This window comes from Teleopsis dalmanni, chromosome 1 (genome assembly GCF_002237135.1).
Source record: "Teleopsis dalmanni isolate 2A chromosome 1, ASM223713v2, whole genome shotgun sequence".
Lineage (NCBI taxonomy): Eukaryota > Metazoa > Arthropoda > Insecta > Diptera > Diopsidae > Teleopsis > Teleopsis dalmanni.
Genome location: NC_051846.1, coordinates 121,251,072 through 121,272,487, shown reverse-complemented (window position 1 = coordinate 121,272,487; position 21,416 = coordinate 121,251,072). Strand labels below are relative to the sequence as shown.

General features: G+C 34.7%; 1 protein-coding gene across 1 annotated transcript; it reads left to right on the top strand.

Moving 5' to 3' along the window:
- The first annotated feature begins 3,159 nt into the window (after window positions 1–3,159).
- On the top strand, window positions 3,160–5,016 carry LOC119665821. Its single transcript, XM_038075070.1, has one exon. The coding sequence runs from the start codon at window positions 3,160–3,162 to the stop codon at window positions 5,014–5,016; it is 1,857 nt and encodes a 618-aa protein (XP_037930998.1).
- Window positions 5,017–21,416: the final 16,400 nt, after the last annotated feature.

Genomic DNA, 21,416 nt, shown 5'->3' with positions numbered 1-21,416 from the left:
TACTTTCAGTATTCGGGCAGGCTTACGAAGTTTCTGAAGCTTCTTCCTGAAGCTTCATGTCGTCAAGCAATTTGTTAGCATCCTCTAACGCCTGGCCATGATCATCATTGCCTGTTGGGCGGAATATTTTTATTTTAGTGTACCGTACGCCAAACCTCAGCTTACAGTCCATTTCTTCCAAAGGCTTCACGGATTCCTCGTTTATCACCAGAAGAACCGTCATATTGTTCTTTTGTGTGCCCTCATCCTTGATGACTACCCAGTCATTCATTGGCACGTTTTGGTTCTGCCGTTGTAGCAGTTGGAGTACTTTCTCGTGCTTCATCTTCATAATTGGCAGCAAAATGCGGGCCTTTGGTCTTCTAGGGATATCCGTGGCTGGGATAAGCTTAAGCCTTAAACCTTCCCATGCATCACTTACCTTAGCAATGCAGTTGCCAAGAAATACTTTGGATAGCTGGTCATCACATTTGAAGACCCTGCAACCACGAACCACTTCTGATGAATCAAAACCTGGTGTGGGGGCGTCTAGATTTGTTAAAAGGTGTTCCATCACCTTTTCAGCCAGCTTGGGCTCAATCTCACTGCATTTCTCTAGCACCTTTTTTCCATTGCCGGTAATATCATCAATGAGCGCCACCTGTAGCACATCCCTTGCTACTTCGTTATATGCCCTTTTCGCAATCGTTGACGGTTTACTAGTAGAAGTTCTCGCTACCTTGCTTTTTGAAGTATGGGCCGTCTCGTCCTGAGACCGGTCCCTCTACATTGCCATTGCGGGTTTTGATAGGGTGGCCTGGTATTCCCTGTACTCATCGACCACCTTCTGGTATTGTACTTTGTCTGTACGGTCAAACGCCTGTTCTTTACCTTTAGCTTCATTTTTAGCAATCTTGCCAAGAATGAACATAGCCTTCTGGTACCTATGACGTCTGATCTTTGCCTCAGACTTTTTTGATTTTTCAGCAGGCACACTATGGCTGGCGCGCTTGTCTGCTGATTTTTCTGTTGTATGCGAAGTAGGCGCAGTGCGGCTGCTACTGCCTACATTGGTAAGTATGGCGGTTTCGACTCGCTCGTTTTCTTGACTTGATGCCAGGAGCTCGTCTTCGGAACTGGTACCTAGTTCCTTGTTAGTTTTTTGTTTATTAATGTTTTTAAAAGAGTCCATAAATGTTCCCACGAGTGTAGGGGAAAGGGAGGTCCGAAGCATAGCCCCCTTAACTCCGGAAAGGATGAATTCAAACCGGAGGTCGCAGGTATCCGGAGTTTTATCGAGTTTTCCTTTCTAGATCCGCCATAATATGTGGCTATGCACCACGTATGGACGGTCTTGGTTCATCATAAACCCTGGTCCCCAGACACCTAGTGGATCTACACACTTTCATTCACTCTAAAAAACAGAAAAACACACATGCATATATAAAGAGACAAAGACACACATACATGCACATAAACTACAGGACAACACAACTACTGGTAGTTCTTTGTTGCACCCACAAGCCAGACCGACAACAGGTCTCCTGACCATTGCATAGACAGTGAGCAGGAGACCCATAGTCAGCAAGCTTGCCCGTAGCTAATCCCCTACACCACGTCAAGGTGCCTACCACTTAGGGGTTTATTTTGTGAATATAAGTTGTATTTTGTGAATATAAGTTGTAATTTTATGTCAAATTTTTTGACGTGTCCACGTGAACATTCAATCTAGATGTATTCCCAGATATTTCACAGAATGTGATTGAGCTATATCCACATTATTGATTTTAACTACAGAGCATATTTCTTTCCTTATAGTTAAAGTTACTCGAAATGATTTCTCACGTCAGCTGAGATAGATATGTTAGGCAGGAAATTATTGATTTGGAGATTTGTCTGAAAAACATTCTGCAGGTTTAAGATCAGAGTAGTTGCTCTGATAATTTTCTCTGGGTTTTTAGATATTTTTGTATTGTACAATACAATACAGGGTTTTAGTCACTACATTAATTTGCGTTTAGAGGTAGAAGAACGGTGTCTTTGTCAATTTCGTCTTGCATGCCACTTAGCAGAAACAAACCCATCCAAAGTTAATAGAAAGATTGGTTTTTTCATATTATCATGTTGAACAATAGAAGACTCAGCAGAAGCGTCAATTAGGGTTTTGTTAATTACATCGACAGCATGCTTAATTTCATTGGGATAGCTAGGTGCAGAAACTTTAAGAAGAGTTCTTTTAACTTCTCCACCAAAGTTGCGTTAGTTAACAAATGATTTAGTATTGTAGTTTTGACCTTCGAAAATGTTTGTTATTTTTAAGATCACCGGGGAATGGGCTGAAGATAAATCATACGACGGATCAACGGAGATATGTTCTTTATTTAAACCCTTAATAACACCGAAATCGATCAAGTTAGAAGTTGAAGTGAGTAGACCACTACTCCAACGCTAAGTCCCTTTTAGAAGCCCATAGTGTTTCGACGCTAAGGCTAAATAAATCCGTAGAACGTATTGAGTAGATTTTATAACGCCTTTGATGTTTTGACGTCTTTGGCTAAAAACTAATTGAGTAGATTTGGAAAAATACCTTTGATGTTCTGACGTCTTTGGATAAAACTTATTGAGTAGATTTTATAACGCCTTTGATGTTTTGACGTCTTTGGCTAAAAACTAATTGAGTAGAATCAAGCTTAAAATAAATTATTTAAGAAAACTTTTTAATAAATAAATTTTAAAATAACAATCAAACAGCTTTTAATTTTCCTTGTGTAAAAACACGAAAAATTAAAATACGAAAATGCAACCATGAGTGTGCAAAAATAGCAAATCGAGCGTTTGACGTTTAAAAGAAGAGTATAGCGAAATACGACGCGTAGAGTGGAGGTTTTTTTGGTTGCTTTGGAGCGAATGAAATAATATATATATTAAAAACTGCTACTATCAATATAATAAATAAACTAGGTTAAAATCTTAAAAGCTTTGCAAACTGTTTTATTTTTACAATAACTTAACAAAATCAGAAGTGGGATAAACAGCGCCTAGCCGAAACGTGTGAGTGTGTCCGTGGGAGCGCTAGCGCTTCAACACATTAACATGCGCGAAAGCGAAGTTAAGGTATAAAGAAAAACAAAACGAAACGGGAACGAAATTTGTTGTTTATAAATTAACGGCGGTAATAAAATGAGAATGGTGAAGTTGAAGGATATGCGTTTAAGCGAGCTGAAGGAGGCGTTGGAGGAAGAAGGTTTAGATACGACGGACAACAAAGCGCAGTTAGTATTGCGTCTGTCAGAGCACCTGAAAGCAGACGAAATCCGCGAGCCGGTAGATGTGATCAATTCACGAATAGATAATATGGAACGAATGATTCAACAACTTGTAATGGGCATAGAAAACGTGACACGAAGTAAACCTACGGAAAACGTGAGCGAAAAAAATGAAAATCAGAAGACGGAAATTACATCCACAGTGGTTAACGATTTACCACAACATGGGTCGGTAAAAGATATCAGCGAAACGATACCCGTGTTCGATCCAACAGATAAAAATGGTCTTACGGTTGGACAATTTATCAATCGCGTCGAAAGATCTCTTAATGCATTCCAATGGAATGAAAAACAACTATTGCTAGCCGTTTATGGAAAGTTAAAAGGAGTAGCGCGGTTGTGGCTGGATTCTCTACAAGAATTTGATAGCGAGTGGAGCAGTTTTTCGAATAAGTTGCGTGCAGAATTTGATGTAAAATGTGACGAAGCTGACATTAATTTTGAATTGAGTCAAGCGGTACGTAATGTTAATGAAGGCATCATTGACTATTGTTTTCGAATTGCGGCACTTGGCCGACGATACAAGATAAGTGATAGTGCCATTATAAAATATACTCGCAATGGACTAAACGACACTAAATTGCAAGCGGCGATCGCACCGCTACGGTTTAATAATTTAAAAGATTTTCGCGAAGGTATTGAGGACTTTCTACGCAATATGCAACATGGAACGAACAAAATAGCTTTGGCAAATTCATCGTCAAATCCGATAATAAATTCGAGCGTAAGTGTAGACGCAAATGAAAACTCCGGACAGAAACAGTTTAGAACGGAACCGAAGGTTAGAGCTTGCTTCAATTGCGGTGAAGCGGGACATTTTTCGCGCGAATGTTCAAAGCCACAACGTAGACAACGGTGTAACAATTGCGGAAGAGTTCACCCAAAAGGTCAGAGTACGCACTGTGGGGAGTCAAGTGTGCGTCGAATTGAACGCACCAAAGAATCGATCAGAGAAGTATACATAAATGGTAGACAATGTACAGCACTACTTGATACAGGTAGCCAGTGCAGTCTTATACGGAAAACAGTATCGAGAAATATTAATGGTCAAATTCAGTTATGTTCCATGAACATTTCGGTGTTCGGCGGTGGAAAGGTACGACTAACTGAAGGGGTTAGGGCCCAACTTGCCGTCGACAGTGTACGCCAACTAATATATTTTTATGTAGTAGACGATAAAATGTTGACAACCGATATATTGCTAGGCCATGATGTTGTGTCAGATGATGTGGTCGTACAAATTCAGCGCGATACGTTTACCTTAGAGAAAACGCCAAGACACTTAATAGTAAGACTAACTACGCGGGACCCTATATCAACGAACGAAATCAATTGTGGAAGCGATAACGATGCAATACGACGAGAATTGTGCAATCTCATTAATAGTAATAGAGACGTATTCGCCACAAGCTTGAGCGAAATAGGCAAAACGGGTTTAACGAAAATGAAAATTACATTAACAACCGATCAACCAATCGTACAAAAGCCGTATCGGGTACCAGCACCAAAACGGTCGGTGGTGGCAACAATGGTAAATGACCTTTTGGAAAACGGTATCATCCAGAAGTCAGAATCTACTTATGCCAGCCCTATTGTTTTAGTCAAGAAAAAGAATGGCGAAGATCGCTTATGCGTTGATTATCGGGGTACCAACAACAACACGATCAAAGAAATATTTCCCACCCCAAGTATCGAAGAACGGCTGCAATAAGCGAAACAATATACTTATTTCACAACCCTTGATCTTAACTCAGGGTATTATCAAATACCAATAGCGGAAGAAAGCAGAAAATATACTGCATTTATAACGACAGACGGGTTGTATGAATTCAAACGTATGCCTTTCGGACTCAAGAATGCTCCGGCGGTATTCTTGCGTACGATGGCCAAGGTCAAAGAAATGACTCATCCTGGCGATATGGTGGATTTTATGGACGACATTGGCGTAGGCGGAAATACGGCAGACGAAATGTTTAGTAAATTACAACGAGTATTCAATGCATTACGTGAGGCGAAATTGACACTAAATATAAAAAAATGCAGATTCCTAAATCGAGAGATCGAGTTTCTGGGTCATAAATTAACTTCAGACGGCATTAGCCCTGGTACAGCAAAAACTTTAGCAGTCGAAAATTTCGCAAGGCCCCGAAACCAAACGGAAGTACGACAATTTTTGGGTTTAAGCGGTTACTTTAGGAAATTTGTTCCAGGTTATGCGATCGTGAGTAAACCATTGCGACAGCTTTTGCATAAAGGCGTAAATTTTGAGTGGGGTAACGAGCAAGAGGGGTCATTCAATGAACTGAAATCGACATTAACGAGGAAGCCAGTTATGACTGCTTATCGATCGGATGCTGAGCATCAAGTACATACTGACGCAAGCTCAATTGGGTTAGCAGGCGTGCTGTTACAAAATGAGATGGGCGAATGGAAACCGGTCGTGTACTACAGCAGATCTACAACGATAGATGAACAAAAGTTCCACAGCTACGAGCTGGAAACATTAGCCGTTGTCGAAACTCTGGAGAGATTGCGTTATTACGTATACGGTAAACCGATCACGGTGGTGACAGACTGCAGTGCATTAAAAACAACGATGCAAAAACGCGAGCTAATTCCAAGAATAGCCAGGTGGCGGTTACGTATACAAGATTTTGATATAAATATAGAACATAAAAGTGCGAAACGAATGGAACACGTGGACGCACTAAGTCGAAATCCGTTACTAAATGTTTATGAAGGCGACACAGCGGACATGCGTACGTTCAAGGTTGGACTAAACGAATACGACTGGTTGTTTGCGATGCAATTACAAGACGTAAACCTTCAGAAAATCGTGGCTGACGTGCAACGCGAAAATGGACTTGAAAGCGATGGTTATAAAATACATAACGGTCGGCTGTATCGTATGGTTGATGATAAGCTTTTATGGGTCGTGCCGAAACGTTTAAGATATCGAGTTCTTCGGGACTGTCATGATAGCGCAGGACACTTGAGCGTTGAAAAGACGATAAACCGAATTAAAACCCATCTATGGTTCCCACGAATGCGAAATTTTACAAAGAATTATATTAAATCTTGTGTTGAATGTGCGTATAATAAACAGCCAGGGGGAAAAAGGGAAGGAATTTACCATTTCGATAAAATAGAACCTGTACCATTCAAGACCATACATATGGATCACTTAGGACCATTTCCTAAAAGTGTGAAACGAAACGAATATCTACTCGTTATAGTAGATGCTTTTACGAAATTTACCGTACTAAAGCCAGTTAAAAGTACCGCGACAAAGCACGTACTCAGCGCATTAAATGAAGTTATAAGTTACTGTGGAATGCCAACGAAAATAATTACTGATCGAGGGACTGCGTTCACAGCGAAAGATTTCGAGAGGTTTTGTACTCGGAACCATATTCGACATATTAAAAATGCAGTAAGAACTCCACGAGCAAATGCTCATGCCGAACGGACTAATCGAACAATATTATCCATGCTGTTACCAACAAATACGGTTGACAAACGACGGGACGAAAATATGGTAAGATTGCAATGGTGCCTAAATACGATGGAGAATGCGACAACGAAATGCACACCGTACGAGTTGCTGTATGGTTATCAACCTCGTGATATACTTCAGAACGCATTAATTCTAACTCTACATAACGACGACACTCTGACTACTGATCAATTAACGGATTTACGCAGAACGATTGCAGAACGAATTACTGATGAGCGAGCTAAAGCTAAAAGCCGATACGATAAGCGGTACTTACAGCCAACGAAATTTCAAGAGGGTGATCTAGTATTAGTCCAAAACGAGCCGTATAGCACGGGTGAGTCGAGGAAACTAGAGCCGCGTTATAAAAGCCCCTTCATTATTACTAAAGTACTCGACAAAAACCGATATGCAGTCAACGATTTACCCAACTCCAAACGAACACAGCGGCAGTACACCTCGGTGTATTCGTTCGATAATTCAAGCGATGGTGTCAGTTGCCTTACGATGACAGTAGCAGCGAGGCTGATGACGACGATGATGACGACAATGATAACGTTGCCGAATCGACGGACAAAGCGGGGTCGCTTTGAGATGTCAGGAGGCCGACTGTAAAAACACGAAAAATTAAAATACGAAAATGCAACCATGAGTGTGCAAAAATAGCAAATCGAGCGTTTGACGTTTAAAAGAAGAGTATGGCGAAATACGACGCGTAGAGTGGAGGTTTTTTTGGTTGCTTTGGAGCGAATGAAATAATATATATATTAAAAACTGCTACTATCAATATAATAAATAAACTAGGTTAAAATCTTAAAAGCTTTGCAAACTGTTTTATTTTTACAATAACTTAACACTTGGTTTACCAGCTTCGAACTGGTCAATAAAACAAATTTATTGCAACGACCCGGACCACGACTGAGTAATACCTCAGCAAAATAAAACGACGAATCCGTGTCGTTACAACTGGTATCGGTTGACCAATATGTGGGATCTCCAGATGATATGACTTCGAGTCCCTTAACACTTCGTTTAATAATGTGTGTGACTGACACATAGATGGCGGCACTAATACTAAATGAATATTTTTTTTCGAAAGTGGCAACCTTTTTAGGCTTATTGTCAAAATCATATGTTAATCCGACCATTTATTTACAACCTACAGTGCTTTAAGTGACGCTACTTTTGAGTTTTCACAAAAAAAAAATGAATTCAAAGCAATTCCGTATGCTGATTTATCATTGTTTTTTAATGAAAAAATATACTGTTCAATGCCAGGAATGGCTTGAAAAACATTATTCGGACTCTGCTCCATCAAAAAGAAGCATTTGTTATTGGTATACCGAATTCAAACGTGGTCATACAGACACCGATGACATTCCATCTACTGGACGGCCAAATGACGCTGTTATTCCGGAAAACGTTGAAAAAACACTTAAAATCATTATGTCCGACCGTAAAGTGAAAGTGAGTGAGATTGCAAAGAAAAAATTTTCGAAAAAGGCGGTATCGAAAGATTGCAAAAGCGTTGGAATGATTGTATCTCCCTAAAAGGGGACTATGTTGATGAATAAAAACGAATTTTGGCAAAAAAATGTGTTCCAATTAGTTAGTCACACACATTATTGAACGAAGTGTTATTTAATGCTGCATAAAGTTGTCTTCCTCGTGACGATATTAAATCGTGAGAAATGTAGCTTATATTCTTTATTTCGTGTCTAAAAATAACGACAATACTATTACTTTTATTTCGACGGCTAACAAAATAAATTGGGTTTTTTTAGTGTTATTATTTTGTTTTGTATATAAACCTGAATTAGCATTGTGAGATGAATTTTATATCTTTCACTGGTCTGTCTTTGTCTATTAATATAACAGTTTGTAACTTTAGTGCTGCGTAAGAGTAAATTTTCATACATTGGTTGTTATTGCTATTGCTACTGTAGTTGCTGATGTAGGATGTGCGGCTGAATAGTTTCTTCTTTTCTTCTAATGACTTTTCTTAGTTTACGAATTCATTGCTGGAATTCCGGTTTCAGTTTATTTTTGATATTCTCAAAAATTATTATCTTTTAATACATTTAAATATATTTAAAAGCTTTCATTTATTTTAAGTTTAATTTCTATTGGTTTTGATTTTTAAAAATACTTCTAAAATAATTGTTGTATTGTAAGATTTCTTCATTTTTGTCGTCCGTGTTGATTTTAAAATACATTTAAATTTTACTAGTGTGATTATAAAATAATGTTTTTTTAGCAACATTATATTATAGTTGAAATTATAGTTGAACATTTTATAAAAATTTTACCAGTTTCCATTGGTTGCCAATAATGTACTTTCGTTTTTCAAATGCAATAATAAACATATTCCAAGACAATAGACTTTGGGCAAAAACATGGAAATCACCAATATTTCTCTAGCGGCGTCACTAACAATATTATGCCTCTTTTTTAAGAGAAAGTTCGTATTAATGAAATGATGTCGAATTTCATTCGAAAGTTATAGGAATTTTACAACTAGCACTCAAGACCGTAATATTATAAATAACAAAGACCGTAATATTATAAAGACGTTGAAATTCATTCGAATTTTGTGAAACAATGTAGAATAAACATAGATTGTATAATAAATGTTGAGTGAAATGATTAAACATTTTTGTATCATTAATATTTGTTTGTTTTTTCAGATGATAATACTTACTATATTCATATGTAATTCAATTGAATTTTGTTGGTTTGCATTGTAATTTGAATGGTTGTGAGCAAAGTCGCAGTATATTACGATATGCAATATTATTTATTTTGTTTATTAGCAAGGCGAATTAGTTCTTCTTGTTTTTTTGTAATTAAATTTATATTTGTGCTTAATATGTCAAATATATTTGAAATATCTCTTCTGAAATCTGTATAATGTAGGTATTCGAGAAAAGGGTTGATAAATCAGGAATAAAAGGCAGAATTGTTTTCGATTACTGCAAATTAAGCGAATTACCAGTGACAACAAATATCCAACTTAAATCTTAATGCTCTTTTAGATAATTTAATTTTGGTTAATTCACAGCATTTGATTAAGCTACAAGTTTTCACCAAATCGAAGTTAAACAAGAAAATAGAACAAAAATGATATTTTCCGCACTTGCAAGACATTCGTATATTTCATTCGTATGACTTTTATGACTTTTACTCTCATACAATTCCCACTATATAAATCTCTATTTCTGATTTTATGAACGGGAGTACACGCACATTATTTTGTTCATATGCAACGTATGAATGTGCGGCCAACTTCTTTGCACACAAAGGGGAGAGACGAAATAAAATAGAAATGTTCTGTGATTTGAGCTGCAAATATATGAGCACAACTAACAAGTATAGCGGCTAACAGAAGCAAATTGATTGAGTTTTCATAGACAATTATATTTAATTGTTTTTGCTAAAACTTTAAAAATATATATATGGAAATGTAATAAATAATAATAATTCTTGATGTGAAGATACATAATAAATTTATATACCTATGTTATTTGACATTTTGCAAATTATGTTAGGGTGTTCACCGCACACCTCCGCACCTTAGAGCAATCGTCACTGCTCTTATTGTATTTTGTTTTATTATTATCAATATTATCTTTAACTTAGAGAATTTCTCGATTTCGATAGATGCTTTCATTTCGAATATTCCATGGGACATCAGTGATTGTTCTCAGTATTTTTGGCAGAGCTCTATGGATAATTTCAAAATTTGAAACACTAGCATTACCTTAAAGCTGAAGACTGTAAGCTCATATTGGTTTCAGGATGGTATTATATAAAAGAACTTTATACTCCAAGCACAGGGAGGATCTGTTATTAATGAGCCAATGCAATTGAGAGGTTTAGAGCTTCATTTGTATTTTTTTGGGTTCAATGTGTTTAGTAGCCTGTCTAAGTAAATACCTAAGTACGTTATATTATCTGCCTGTGGTATGGGAATGTTATTTAGTAAAATAGTTGGAGATATACTCCGATTAATGGTAAAAATGACGTGTGTACAATTTAGTTCATTAATTTTAATTCACTAATTTGACAACCATTTCTTTAAACAACACAAGCGCGATTGAAGTTGGTTTTAAGCTAACACAACGTTTTTATTTCGGCAGTCGTCAAAATTTCAGTACCATCGGCAAACGTTGTCATGATAACTGAATTACTTTTTCGAATATCTAATGTGTAAAGTACATACAAGATAAGGCTATGGGAATGGTTAATATTTTTTTTTAAAGCATCTGTTCTGTTAATATGATTCTAAAACTGAGTGAACGTTTGCAGGGACTAGATAGTGTATCTTGTAACATATATGAGCCCATCATGTCATACTTTGTCAAATGTTTGTTTTACATCGAGAAATATAGGCTTATTGGCTAATATGAGAAGGTACGAGTGGGATCTTTGACTGATTTATGAACCATAATAATCATGGATGTTTTCCACTCTGTTGGGTAAGAACCAAATTGAATGATGGCATTAAAAAGTCTTGTGATAAAATTAATGGCCAAAATAGGATTGAGTTTAAAACCGGAATTGCGTCCTTAATATCAGACTAGCACTTTATTCTTTAATTTTGTGTAAATGCGTGAACTAATGAACTATTTATATTTGATCCATTATGTGTAAATTAACAATTAATTACCTAGACTGAGTTTAGAGTTGTGATTTAGTATCAATACAATTCTTTATATTTAATATTTAATTTATATCTTTTAGTTTCAATATGACGTGTCCACGTGAACATTCTATCTAGATGTATTCCCAGATATTTCACAGAATGTGAAATATTTCCTTAAAGTTAAAGTTAAATGATTTTTCACGTCAGCTGAAATAGATATGTTAGGCAGGAAATTATTGATTTGGAGATTTGCCTGAAAAACATTCCGCAGGTTTAAGACCAGAGTAGTTGCTTTGATAATTTTCTCTGGGTTTTTAGATATTTTTGTATTGTACAATACAATACAGGGTTTTAGTCACTACATTAATTTGCGTTTAGAGGTAGAAGAACGGTGTCTTTGTCAATTTCGTCTTGCATGCCACTTAGCAGAAACAAACCCATCCAAAGTTAATAGAAAGATTGGTTTTTTCATATTATCATGTTGAACAATAGAAGACTCAGCAGAAGCGTCAATTAGGGTTTTGTTAATTACATCGACAGCATGCTTAATTTCATTGGGATAGCTAGGTGCAGAAATTTTAAGAAGAGTTCTTTTAACTTCTCCACCAAAGTTGCGTTAGTTAACAAATGATTTAGTATTGTAGTTTTGACCTTCGAAAATGTTTGTTATTTTTAAGATCACCGGGGAATGGGCTGAAGATAAATCATACGACGGATCAACGGAGATATGTTCTTTATTTAAACCCTTAATAACACCGAAATCGATCAAGTTAGAAGTTGAAGTGAGTAGACCACTACTCCAACGCTAAGTCCCTTTTAGAAGCCCATAGTGTTTCGACGCTAAGGCTAAATAAATCCGTAGAACGTATTGAGTAGATTTTATAACGCCTTTGATGTTTTGACGTCTTTGGCTAAAAACTAATTGAGTAGATTTGGAAAAATACCTTTGATGTTCTGACGTCTTTGGATAAAACTTATTGAGTAGATTTTATAACGCCTTTGATGTTTTGACGTCTTTGGCTAAAAACTAATTGAGTAGATTTGGAAAAAAAACTTTGATGTTCTGACGTCTTTGGATAGAACTTATTGAGTAGAATCAAGCTTAAAATAAATTATTTAAGAAAACTTTTTAATAAATAAATTTTAAAATAACAATCAAACAGCTTTTAATTTTCCTTGGTTTACCGGCTTCGAACTGGTCAATAAAACAAATTTATTGCAACGACCCGGACCACGACTGAGTAATACCTCAGCAAAATAAAACGACGAATCCGTGTCGTTACAACTGGTATCGGTTGACCAATATGTGGGATCTCCAGATGATATGACTTCGAGTCCCTTAACACTTCGTTTAATAATGTGTGTGACTGACACATAGATGGCGGCACTAATACTAAATGAATATTTTTTTTCGAAAGTGGCAACCTTTTTAGGCTTATTGTCAAAATCATATGTTAATCCGACCATTTATTTACAACCTACAGTGCTTTAAGTGACGCTACTTTTGAGTTTTCACAAAAAAAAAATGAATTCAAAGCAATTCCGTATGCTGATTTATCATTGTTTTTTAATGAAAAAATATACTGTTCAATGCCAGGAATGGCTTGAAAAACATTATTCGGACTCTGCTCCATCAAAAAGAAGCATTTGTTATTGGTATACCGAATTCAAACGTGGTCATACAGACACCGATGACATTCCATCTACTGGACGGCCAAATGACGCTGTTATTCCGGAAAACGTTGAAAAAACACTTAAAATCATTATGTCCGACCGTAAAGTGAAAGTGAGTGAGATTGCAAAGAAAAAATTTTCGAAAAAGGCGGTATCGAAAGATTGCAAAAGCGTTGGAATGATTGTATCTCCCTAAAAGGGGACTATGTTGATGAATAAAAACGAATTTTGGCAAAAAAATGTGTTCCAATTAGTTAGTCACACACATTATTGAACGAAGTGTTATTTAATGCTGCATAAAGTTGTCTTCCTCGTGACGATATTAAATCGTGAGAAATGTAGCTTATATTCTTTATTTCGTGTCTAAAAATAACGACAATACTATTACTTTTATTTCGACGGCTAACAAAATAAATTGGGCTTTTTTAGTGTTATTATTTTGTTTTGTATATAAACCTGAATTAGCATTGTGAGATGAATTTTATATCTTTCACTGGTCTGTCTTTGTCTATTAATATAACAGTTTGTAACTTTAGTGCTGCGTAAGAGTAAATTTTCATACATTGGTTGTTATTGCTATTGCTACTGTAGTTGCTGATGTAGGATGTGCGGCTGAATAGTTTCTTCTTTTCTTCTAATGACTTTTCTTAGTTTACGAATTCATTGCTGGAATTCCGGTTTCAGTTTATTTTTGATATTCTCAAAAATTATTATCTTTTAATACATTTAAATATATTTAAAAGCTTTCATTTATTTTAAGTTTAATTTCTATTGGTTTTGATTTTTAAAAATACTTCTAAAATAATTGTTGTATTGTAAGATTTCTTCATTTTTGTCGTCCGTGTTGATTTTAAAATACATTTAAATTTTACTAGTGTGATTATAAAATAATGTTTTTTTAGCAACATTATATTATAGTTGAAATTATAGTTGAACATTTTATAAAAATTTTACCAGTTTCCATTGGTTGCCAATAATGTACTTTCGTTTTTCAAATGCAATAATAAACATATTCCAAGACAATAGACTTTGGGCAAAAACATGGAAATCACCAATATTTCTCTAGCGGCGTCACTAACAATATTATGCCTCTTTTTTAAGAGAAAGTTCGTATTAATGAAATGATGTCGAATTTCATTCGAAAGTTATAGGAATTTTACAACTAGCACTCAAGACCGTAATATTATAAATAACAAAGACCGTAATATTATAAAGACGTTGAAATTCATTCGAATTTTGTGAAACAATGTAGAATAAACATCAGTGACGACGCGTGCCCTATCTGGAAGGGTGTGCGGCCCTTCTTTAATGTTGTTTTTACATGTACCACTTATATTAAAATATATGAGATCTTTTATTAATAATAACTATATTATATAAGGCAATAATATAGTCGCAATATTATATTAACAATTCATTAACAAAATAACATATTAAACAAATTAAATTAATAATTTATATATAAATTTAATATTATATCAATATGGAAGAAACAAAACTTTTCATATACTTGTAACATCAAACCAACTTTTTTCAAACAAAAGAGTTTTAACTCAGAACTATATGTACATGTTTATGCAGTGATCAAACAAAATCAAAGCCACTTGCAACGTATAAATGTGCGGACAAGTACTCCGCACAGTAAGAACAGAAATTCGTGGGTGCTACTGTTAAAAGGGGAGAGACGAAATGTGATAGAAATGTATGCTGAGATGAGCTGCAAACTTCAGCCGCTAATGCAACCACTTTGGCAAATCAACATGTTGGATTCGTATGCGTGCAGTTGATATTCGAGTAGAACAGAAAATTACTCTCATACAATTCCTACTATATAAATCTCTATTTCTGATTTTATGAACGGGAGTACACGCACATTATTTTGTTCATATGCAACGTATGAATGTGCGGCCAACTTCTTTGCACACAAAGGGGAGAGACGAAATAAAATAGAAATGTTCTGTGATTTGAGCTGCAAATATATGAGCACAACTAACAAGTATAGCGGCTAACAGAAGCAAATTGATTGAGTTTTCATAGACAATTATATTTAATTGTTTTTGCTAAAACTTTAAAAATATATATATGGAAATGTAATAAATAATAATAATTCTTGATGTGAAGATACATAATAAATTTATATACCTATGTTATTTGACATTTTGCAAATTATGTTAGGGTGTTCACCGCACACCTCCGCACCTTAGAGCAATCGTCACTGCTCTTATTGTATTTTGTTTTATTATTATCAATATTATCTTTAACTTAGAGAATTTCTCGATTTCGATAGATGCTTTCATTTCGAATATACCATGGGACATCAGTGATTGTTCTCAGTATTTTTGGCAGAGCTCTATGGATAATTTCAAAATTTGAAACACTAGCATTACCTTAAAGCTGAAGACTGTAAGCTCATATTGGTTTCAGGATGGTATTATATAAAAGAACTTTATACTCCAAGCACAGGGAGGATCTGTTATTAATGAGCCAATGCAATTGAGAGGTTTAGAGCTTCATTTGTATTTTTTTGGGTTCAATGTGTTTAGTAGCCTGTCTAAGTAAATACCTAAGTACGTTATATTATCTGCCTGTGGTATGGGAATGTTATTTAGTAAAATAGTTGGAGATATACTCCGATTAATGGTAAAAATGACGTGTGTACAATTTAGTTCATTAATTTTAATTCACTAATTTGACAACCATTTCTTTAAACAACACAAGCGCGATTGAAGTTGGTTTTAAGCTAACACAACGTTTTTATTTCGGCAGTCGTCAAAATTTCAGTACCATCGGCAAACGTTGTCATGATAACTGAATTACTTTTTCGAATATCTAATGTGTAAAGTACATACAAGATAAGGCTATGGGAATGGTTAATATTTTTTTTTAAAGCATCTGTTCTGTTAATATGATTCTAAAACTGAGTGAACGTTTGCAGGGACTAGATAGTGTATCTTGTAACATATATGAGCCCATCATGTCATACTTTGTCAAATGTTTGTTTTACATCGAGAAATATAGGCTTATTGGCTAATATGAGAAGGTACGAGTGGGATCTTTGACTGATTTATGAACCATAATAATCATGGATGTTTTCCACTCTGTTGGGTAAGAACCAAATTGAATGATGGCATTAAAAAGTCTTGTGATAAAATTAATGGCCAAAATAGGATTGAGTTTAAAACCGGAATTGCGTCCTTAATATCAGACTAGCACTTTATTCTTTAATTTTGTGTAAATGCGTGAACTAATGAACTATTTATATTTGATCCATTATGTGTAAATTAACAATTAATTACCTAGACTGAGTTTAGAGTTGTGATTTAGTATCAATACAATTCTTTATATTTAATATTTAATTTATATCTTTTAGTTTCAATATGACGTGTCCACGTGAACATTCTATCTAGATGTATTCCCAGATATTTCACAGAATGTGAAATATTTCCTTAAAGTTAAAGTTAAATGATTTTTCACGTCAGCTGAAATAGATGTGTTAGGCAGGAAATTATTGATTTGGAGATTTGCCTGAAAAACATTCCGCAGGTTTAAGACCAGAGTAGTTGCTTTGATAATTTTCTCTGGGTTTTTAGATATTTTTGTATTGTACAATACAATACAGGGTTTTAGTCACTACATTAATTTGCGTTTAGAGGTAGAAGAACGGTGTCTTTGTCAATTTCGTCTTGCATGCCACTTAGCAGAAACAAACCCATCCAAAGTTAATAGAAAGATTGGTTTTTTCATATTATCATGTTGAACAATAGAAGACTCAGCAGAAGCGTCAATTAGGGTGCAGAAATTTTAAGAAGAGTTCTTTCAACTTCTCCACCAAAGTTGCGTTAGTTAACAAATGATTTAGTATTGTAGTTTTGACCTTCGAAAATGTTTGTTATTTTTAAGATCACCGGGGAATGGGCTGAAGATAAATCATACGACGGATCAACGGAGATATGTTCCTTATTTAAACCCTTAATAACACCGAAATCGATCAAGTTAGAAGTTGAAGTGAGTAGACCACTACTCCAACGCTAAGTCCCTTTTAGAAGCCCATAGTGTTTCGACGCTAAGGCTAAATAAATCCGTAGAACGTATTGAGTAGATTTTATAACGCCTTTGATGTTTTGACGTCTTTGGCTAAAAACTAATTGAGTAGAATTGGAAAAATACCTTTGATGTTCTGACGTCTTTGGATAAAACTTATTGAGTAGATTTTATAACGCCTTTGATGTTTTGACGTCTTTGGCTAAAAACTAATTGAGTAGATTTGGAAAAAAAACTTTGATGTTCTGACGTCTTTGGATAGAACTTATTGAGTAGAATCAAGCTTAAAATAAATTATTTAAGAAAACTTTTTAATAAATAAATTTTAAAATAACAATCAAACAGCTTTTAATTTTCCTTGGTTTACCAGCTTCGAACTGGTCAATAAAACAAATTTATTGCAACGACCCGGACCACGACTGAGTAATACCTCAGCAAAATAAAACGACGAATCCGTGTCGTTACAACTGGTATCGGTTGACCAATATGTGGGATCTCCAGATGATATGACTTCGAGTCCCTTAACACTTCGTTTAATAATGTGTGTGACTGACACATAGATGGCGGCACTAATACTAAATGAATATTTTTTTTCGAAAGTGGCAACCTTTTTAGGCTTATTGTCAAAATCATATGTTAATCCGACCATTTATTTACAACCTACAGTGCTTTAAGTGACGCTACTTTTGAGTTTTCACAAAAAAAAATGAATTCAAAGCAATTCCGTATGCTGATTTATCATTGTTTTTTAATGAAAAAATATACTGTTCAATGCCAGGAATGGCTTGAAAAACATTATTCGGACTCTGCTCCATCAAAAAGAAGCATTTGTTATTGGTATACCGAATTCAAACGTGGTCATACAGACACCGATGACATTCCATCTACTGGACGGCCAAATGACGCTGTTATTCCGGAAAACGTTGAAAAAACACTGAAAATCATTATGTCCGACCGTAAAGTGAAAGTGAGTGAGATTGCTGACATTCTACAGATATCAGCAGGCAGTGTACACACCATAATACACGAACATTTGGGTATGAAAAAGGTGTTTTCCAAATGGGTGCCGCGTTTGCTCACACCGGAACAAAAACAATAACGAATCGATGATTCAAAGAGCTGTTTGGACATGTTTACGCGCAATAAGTCGGAGTTTTTGCGTCGGTACATCACGATGGATGAAACATGGATCCACCATTTCACTCCAGAGTCAAATCGGCAGTCTGCTGAGTGGCATGCAGCCGGTGAAAGCCGCCCAAAGCGACCAAAGACGCAGCAGTTGGCTGGCAAGGTTATGTCGTCTGTATTTTGGGATGCGCATTGAATAATATTCATCGACTATCTCCAGAAGGGGAAGACCATCAACAGCGACTATTATATAGCGTTATTGGAGCGTTTGAAAGACGAAATCCCAAAGAAACGGTCTCATATGGCGAAGAAAACAATTTTGTTCCACCAAGACAATGCACCGTGTCACAAGACGATGAAAACGATGGCAAAATTGAACGAATTGAGCTACGAATTGCTGCCGCACCCACCGTATTCTCCAGATCTGGCCCCCAGCGACTACTGGCTCTTCGCAGACCTCAAAAAGATGCTCCGTGGTAAGAGATTTGGCTCAAATGATGAAGTAATCGCCGAAATGAACGCCTATTTTGAAGGCAAAGAAAAATCGTTTTACAAAGGCGGTATCGAAAGATTGCAAAAGCGTTGGAATGATTGTATCTCCCTGAAAGGGGACTATGTTGATGAATAAAAACGAATTTTGGCAAAAAAATGTGTTCCAATTAGTTAGTCACACACATTATTGAACGAAGTGTTATTTAGTGCTGCATAAAGTTGTCTTCCTCGTGACGATATTAAATCGTGAGAAATGTAGCTTATATTCTTTATTTCGTGTCTAAAAATAACGACAATACTATTACTTTTATTTCGACGGCTAACAAAATAAATTGGGCTTTTTTAGTGTTATTATTTTGTTTTGTATATAAACCTGAATTAGCATTGTGAGATGAATTTTATATCTTTCACTGGTCTGTCTTTGTCTATTAATATAACAGTTTGTAACTTTAGTGCTGCGTAAGAGTAAATTTTCATACATTGGTTGTTATTGCTATTGCTACTGTAGTTGCTGATGTAGGATGTGCGGCTGAATAGTTTCTTCTTTTCTTCTAATGACTTTTTTTAGTTTACGAATTCATTGCTGGAATTCCGGTTTCAGTTTATTTTTGATATTCTCAAAAATTATTATCTTTTAATACATTTAAATATATTTAAAAGCTTTTATTTATTTTAAGTTTAATTTCTATTGGTTTTGATTTTTAAAAATACTTCTAAAATAATTGTTGTATTGTAAGATTTCTTCATTTTTGTCGTCCGTGTTGATTTTAAAATACATTTAAATTTTACTAGTGTGATTATAAAATAATGTTTTTTTAGCAACATTATATTATAGTTGAAATTATAGTTGAACATTTTATAAAAATTTTACCAGTTTCCATTGGTTGCCAATAATGTACTTTCGTTTTTCAAATGCAATAATAAACATATTCCAAGACAATAGACTTTGGGCAAAAACATGGAAATCACCAATATTTCTCTAGCGGCGTCACTAACAATATTATGCCTCTTTTTTAAGAGAAAGTTCGTATTAATGAAATGATGTCGAATTTCATTCGAAAGTTATAGGAATTTTACAACTAGCACTCAAGACCGTAATATTATAAATAACAAAGACCGTAATATTATAAAGACGTTGAAATTCATTCGAATTTTGTGAAACAATGTAGAATAAACATAGATTGTATAATAAATGTTGAGTGAAATGATTAAACATTTTTGTATCATTAATATTTGTTTGTTTTTTCAGATGATAATACTTACTATATTCATATGTAATTCAATTGAATTTTGTTGGTTTGCATTGTAATTTGAATGGTTGTGAGCAAAGTCGCAGTATATTACGATATGCAATATTATTTATTTTGTTTATTAGCAAGGCGAATTAGTTCTTCTTGTTTTTTTGTAATTAAATTTATATTTGTGCTTAATATGTCAAATATATTTGAAATATCTCTTCTGAAATCTGTATAATGTAGGTATTCGGGAAAAGGCTTGATAAATCAGGAATAAAAGGCAGAATTGTTTTCGATTACTGCAAATTAAGCGAATTACCAGTGACAACAAATATCCAACTTAAATCTTAATGCTCTTTTAGATAATTTAATTTTGGTTAATTCACAGCATTTGATTAAGCTACAAGTTTTCACCAAATTGAAGTTAAACAAGAAAATAGAACAAAAATGATATTTTCCGCACTTGCAAGACATTCGTATATTTCATTCGTATGACTTTTGGATTAACAAATGTTCATTCAACTCAGTGGTGACGCGTGCCCTATCTGGGCGGGTGTGCGACCCTTCTACAATGTTGTTTTTAGATTTACCACTTAAATTAAAAATGATAAATTGAAATATATAAGATGTTTTATTAATAATAACTATATTACATTAGGCAACAATATAATCGCAATATAACATTTAACAATTCATGAACAAAATAACATTATACATAATCACATAAGAATTAATAATTTATATATAAGTTTAATATTACATTCAATATGGAATAAATACAACTTTTCACATACTTCTTATAACACCAAACCAACCTTCTTCAAACAAAAGAGTTTGTGCTTTGAACCATACATGTTTATGCAGTGATTAAACAAAATCGTGATACGTTGCACTTGCAACGTATAAATGTGCGGCCAGCTACTCCGCACACAAAGCGGCTATTATCCGCTGGAGCAACAACTAAAAGGGGAGATATGAAATTTGAAAGAAATGAATGGCGATGTGAGCTGTAAACTTTAGCTGCACATCTAACCGCTTCGGTAAGTTAACATGTTGGATTGTTATACATGTAGTTGATATTCGAATAGAACAGAAAATTACTCTCATACAGTTCCCAATCTCTATTTCTCATATTTTAAGCTAGAGCACACGCACATTATTTTGTTCATTCTACTTTTGTGCACACTTATGACAGCAATTTATGAATGCAATTGCGTAAAGGGGAAAGACGAAATATGATAGAATTGTTTTGCGATGTGTGCTGCAAACTTATGAGTACAACTAATGACTATAGTAGTAAAAGAAGCAAATTAATTGAGTTTTTATAGACAATTATATTTAATTGTTTTTGCTAAAATTTTAATCTTTAAATATATATATATGAAAATGTAATAAATAAT

Coding starts and splice junctions, on each gene's coding strand:
- LOC119665821 (XM_038075070.1), top strand. CDS start 3,160: ATGAGAATGGTGAAGTTGAAGGATATGCGTTTAAGCGAGCTGAAGGAG.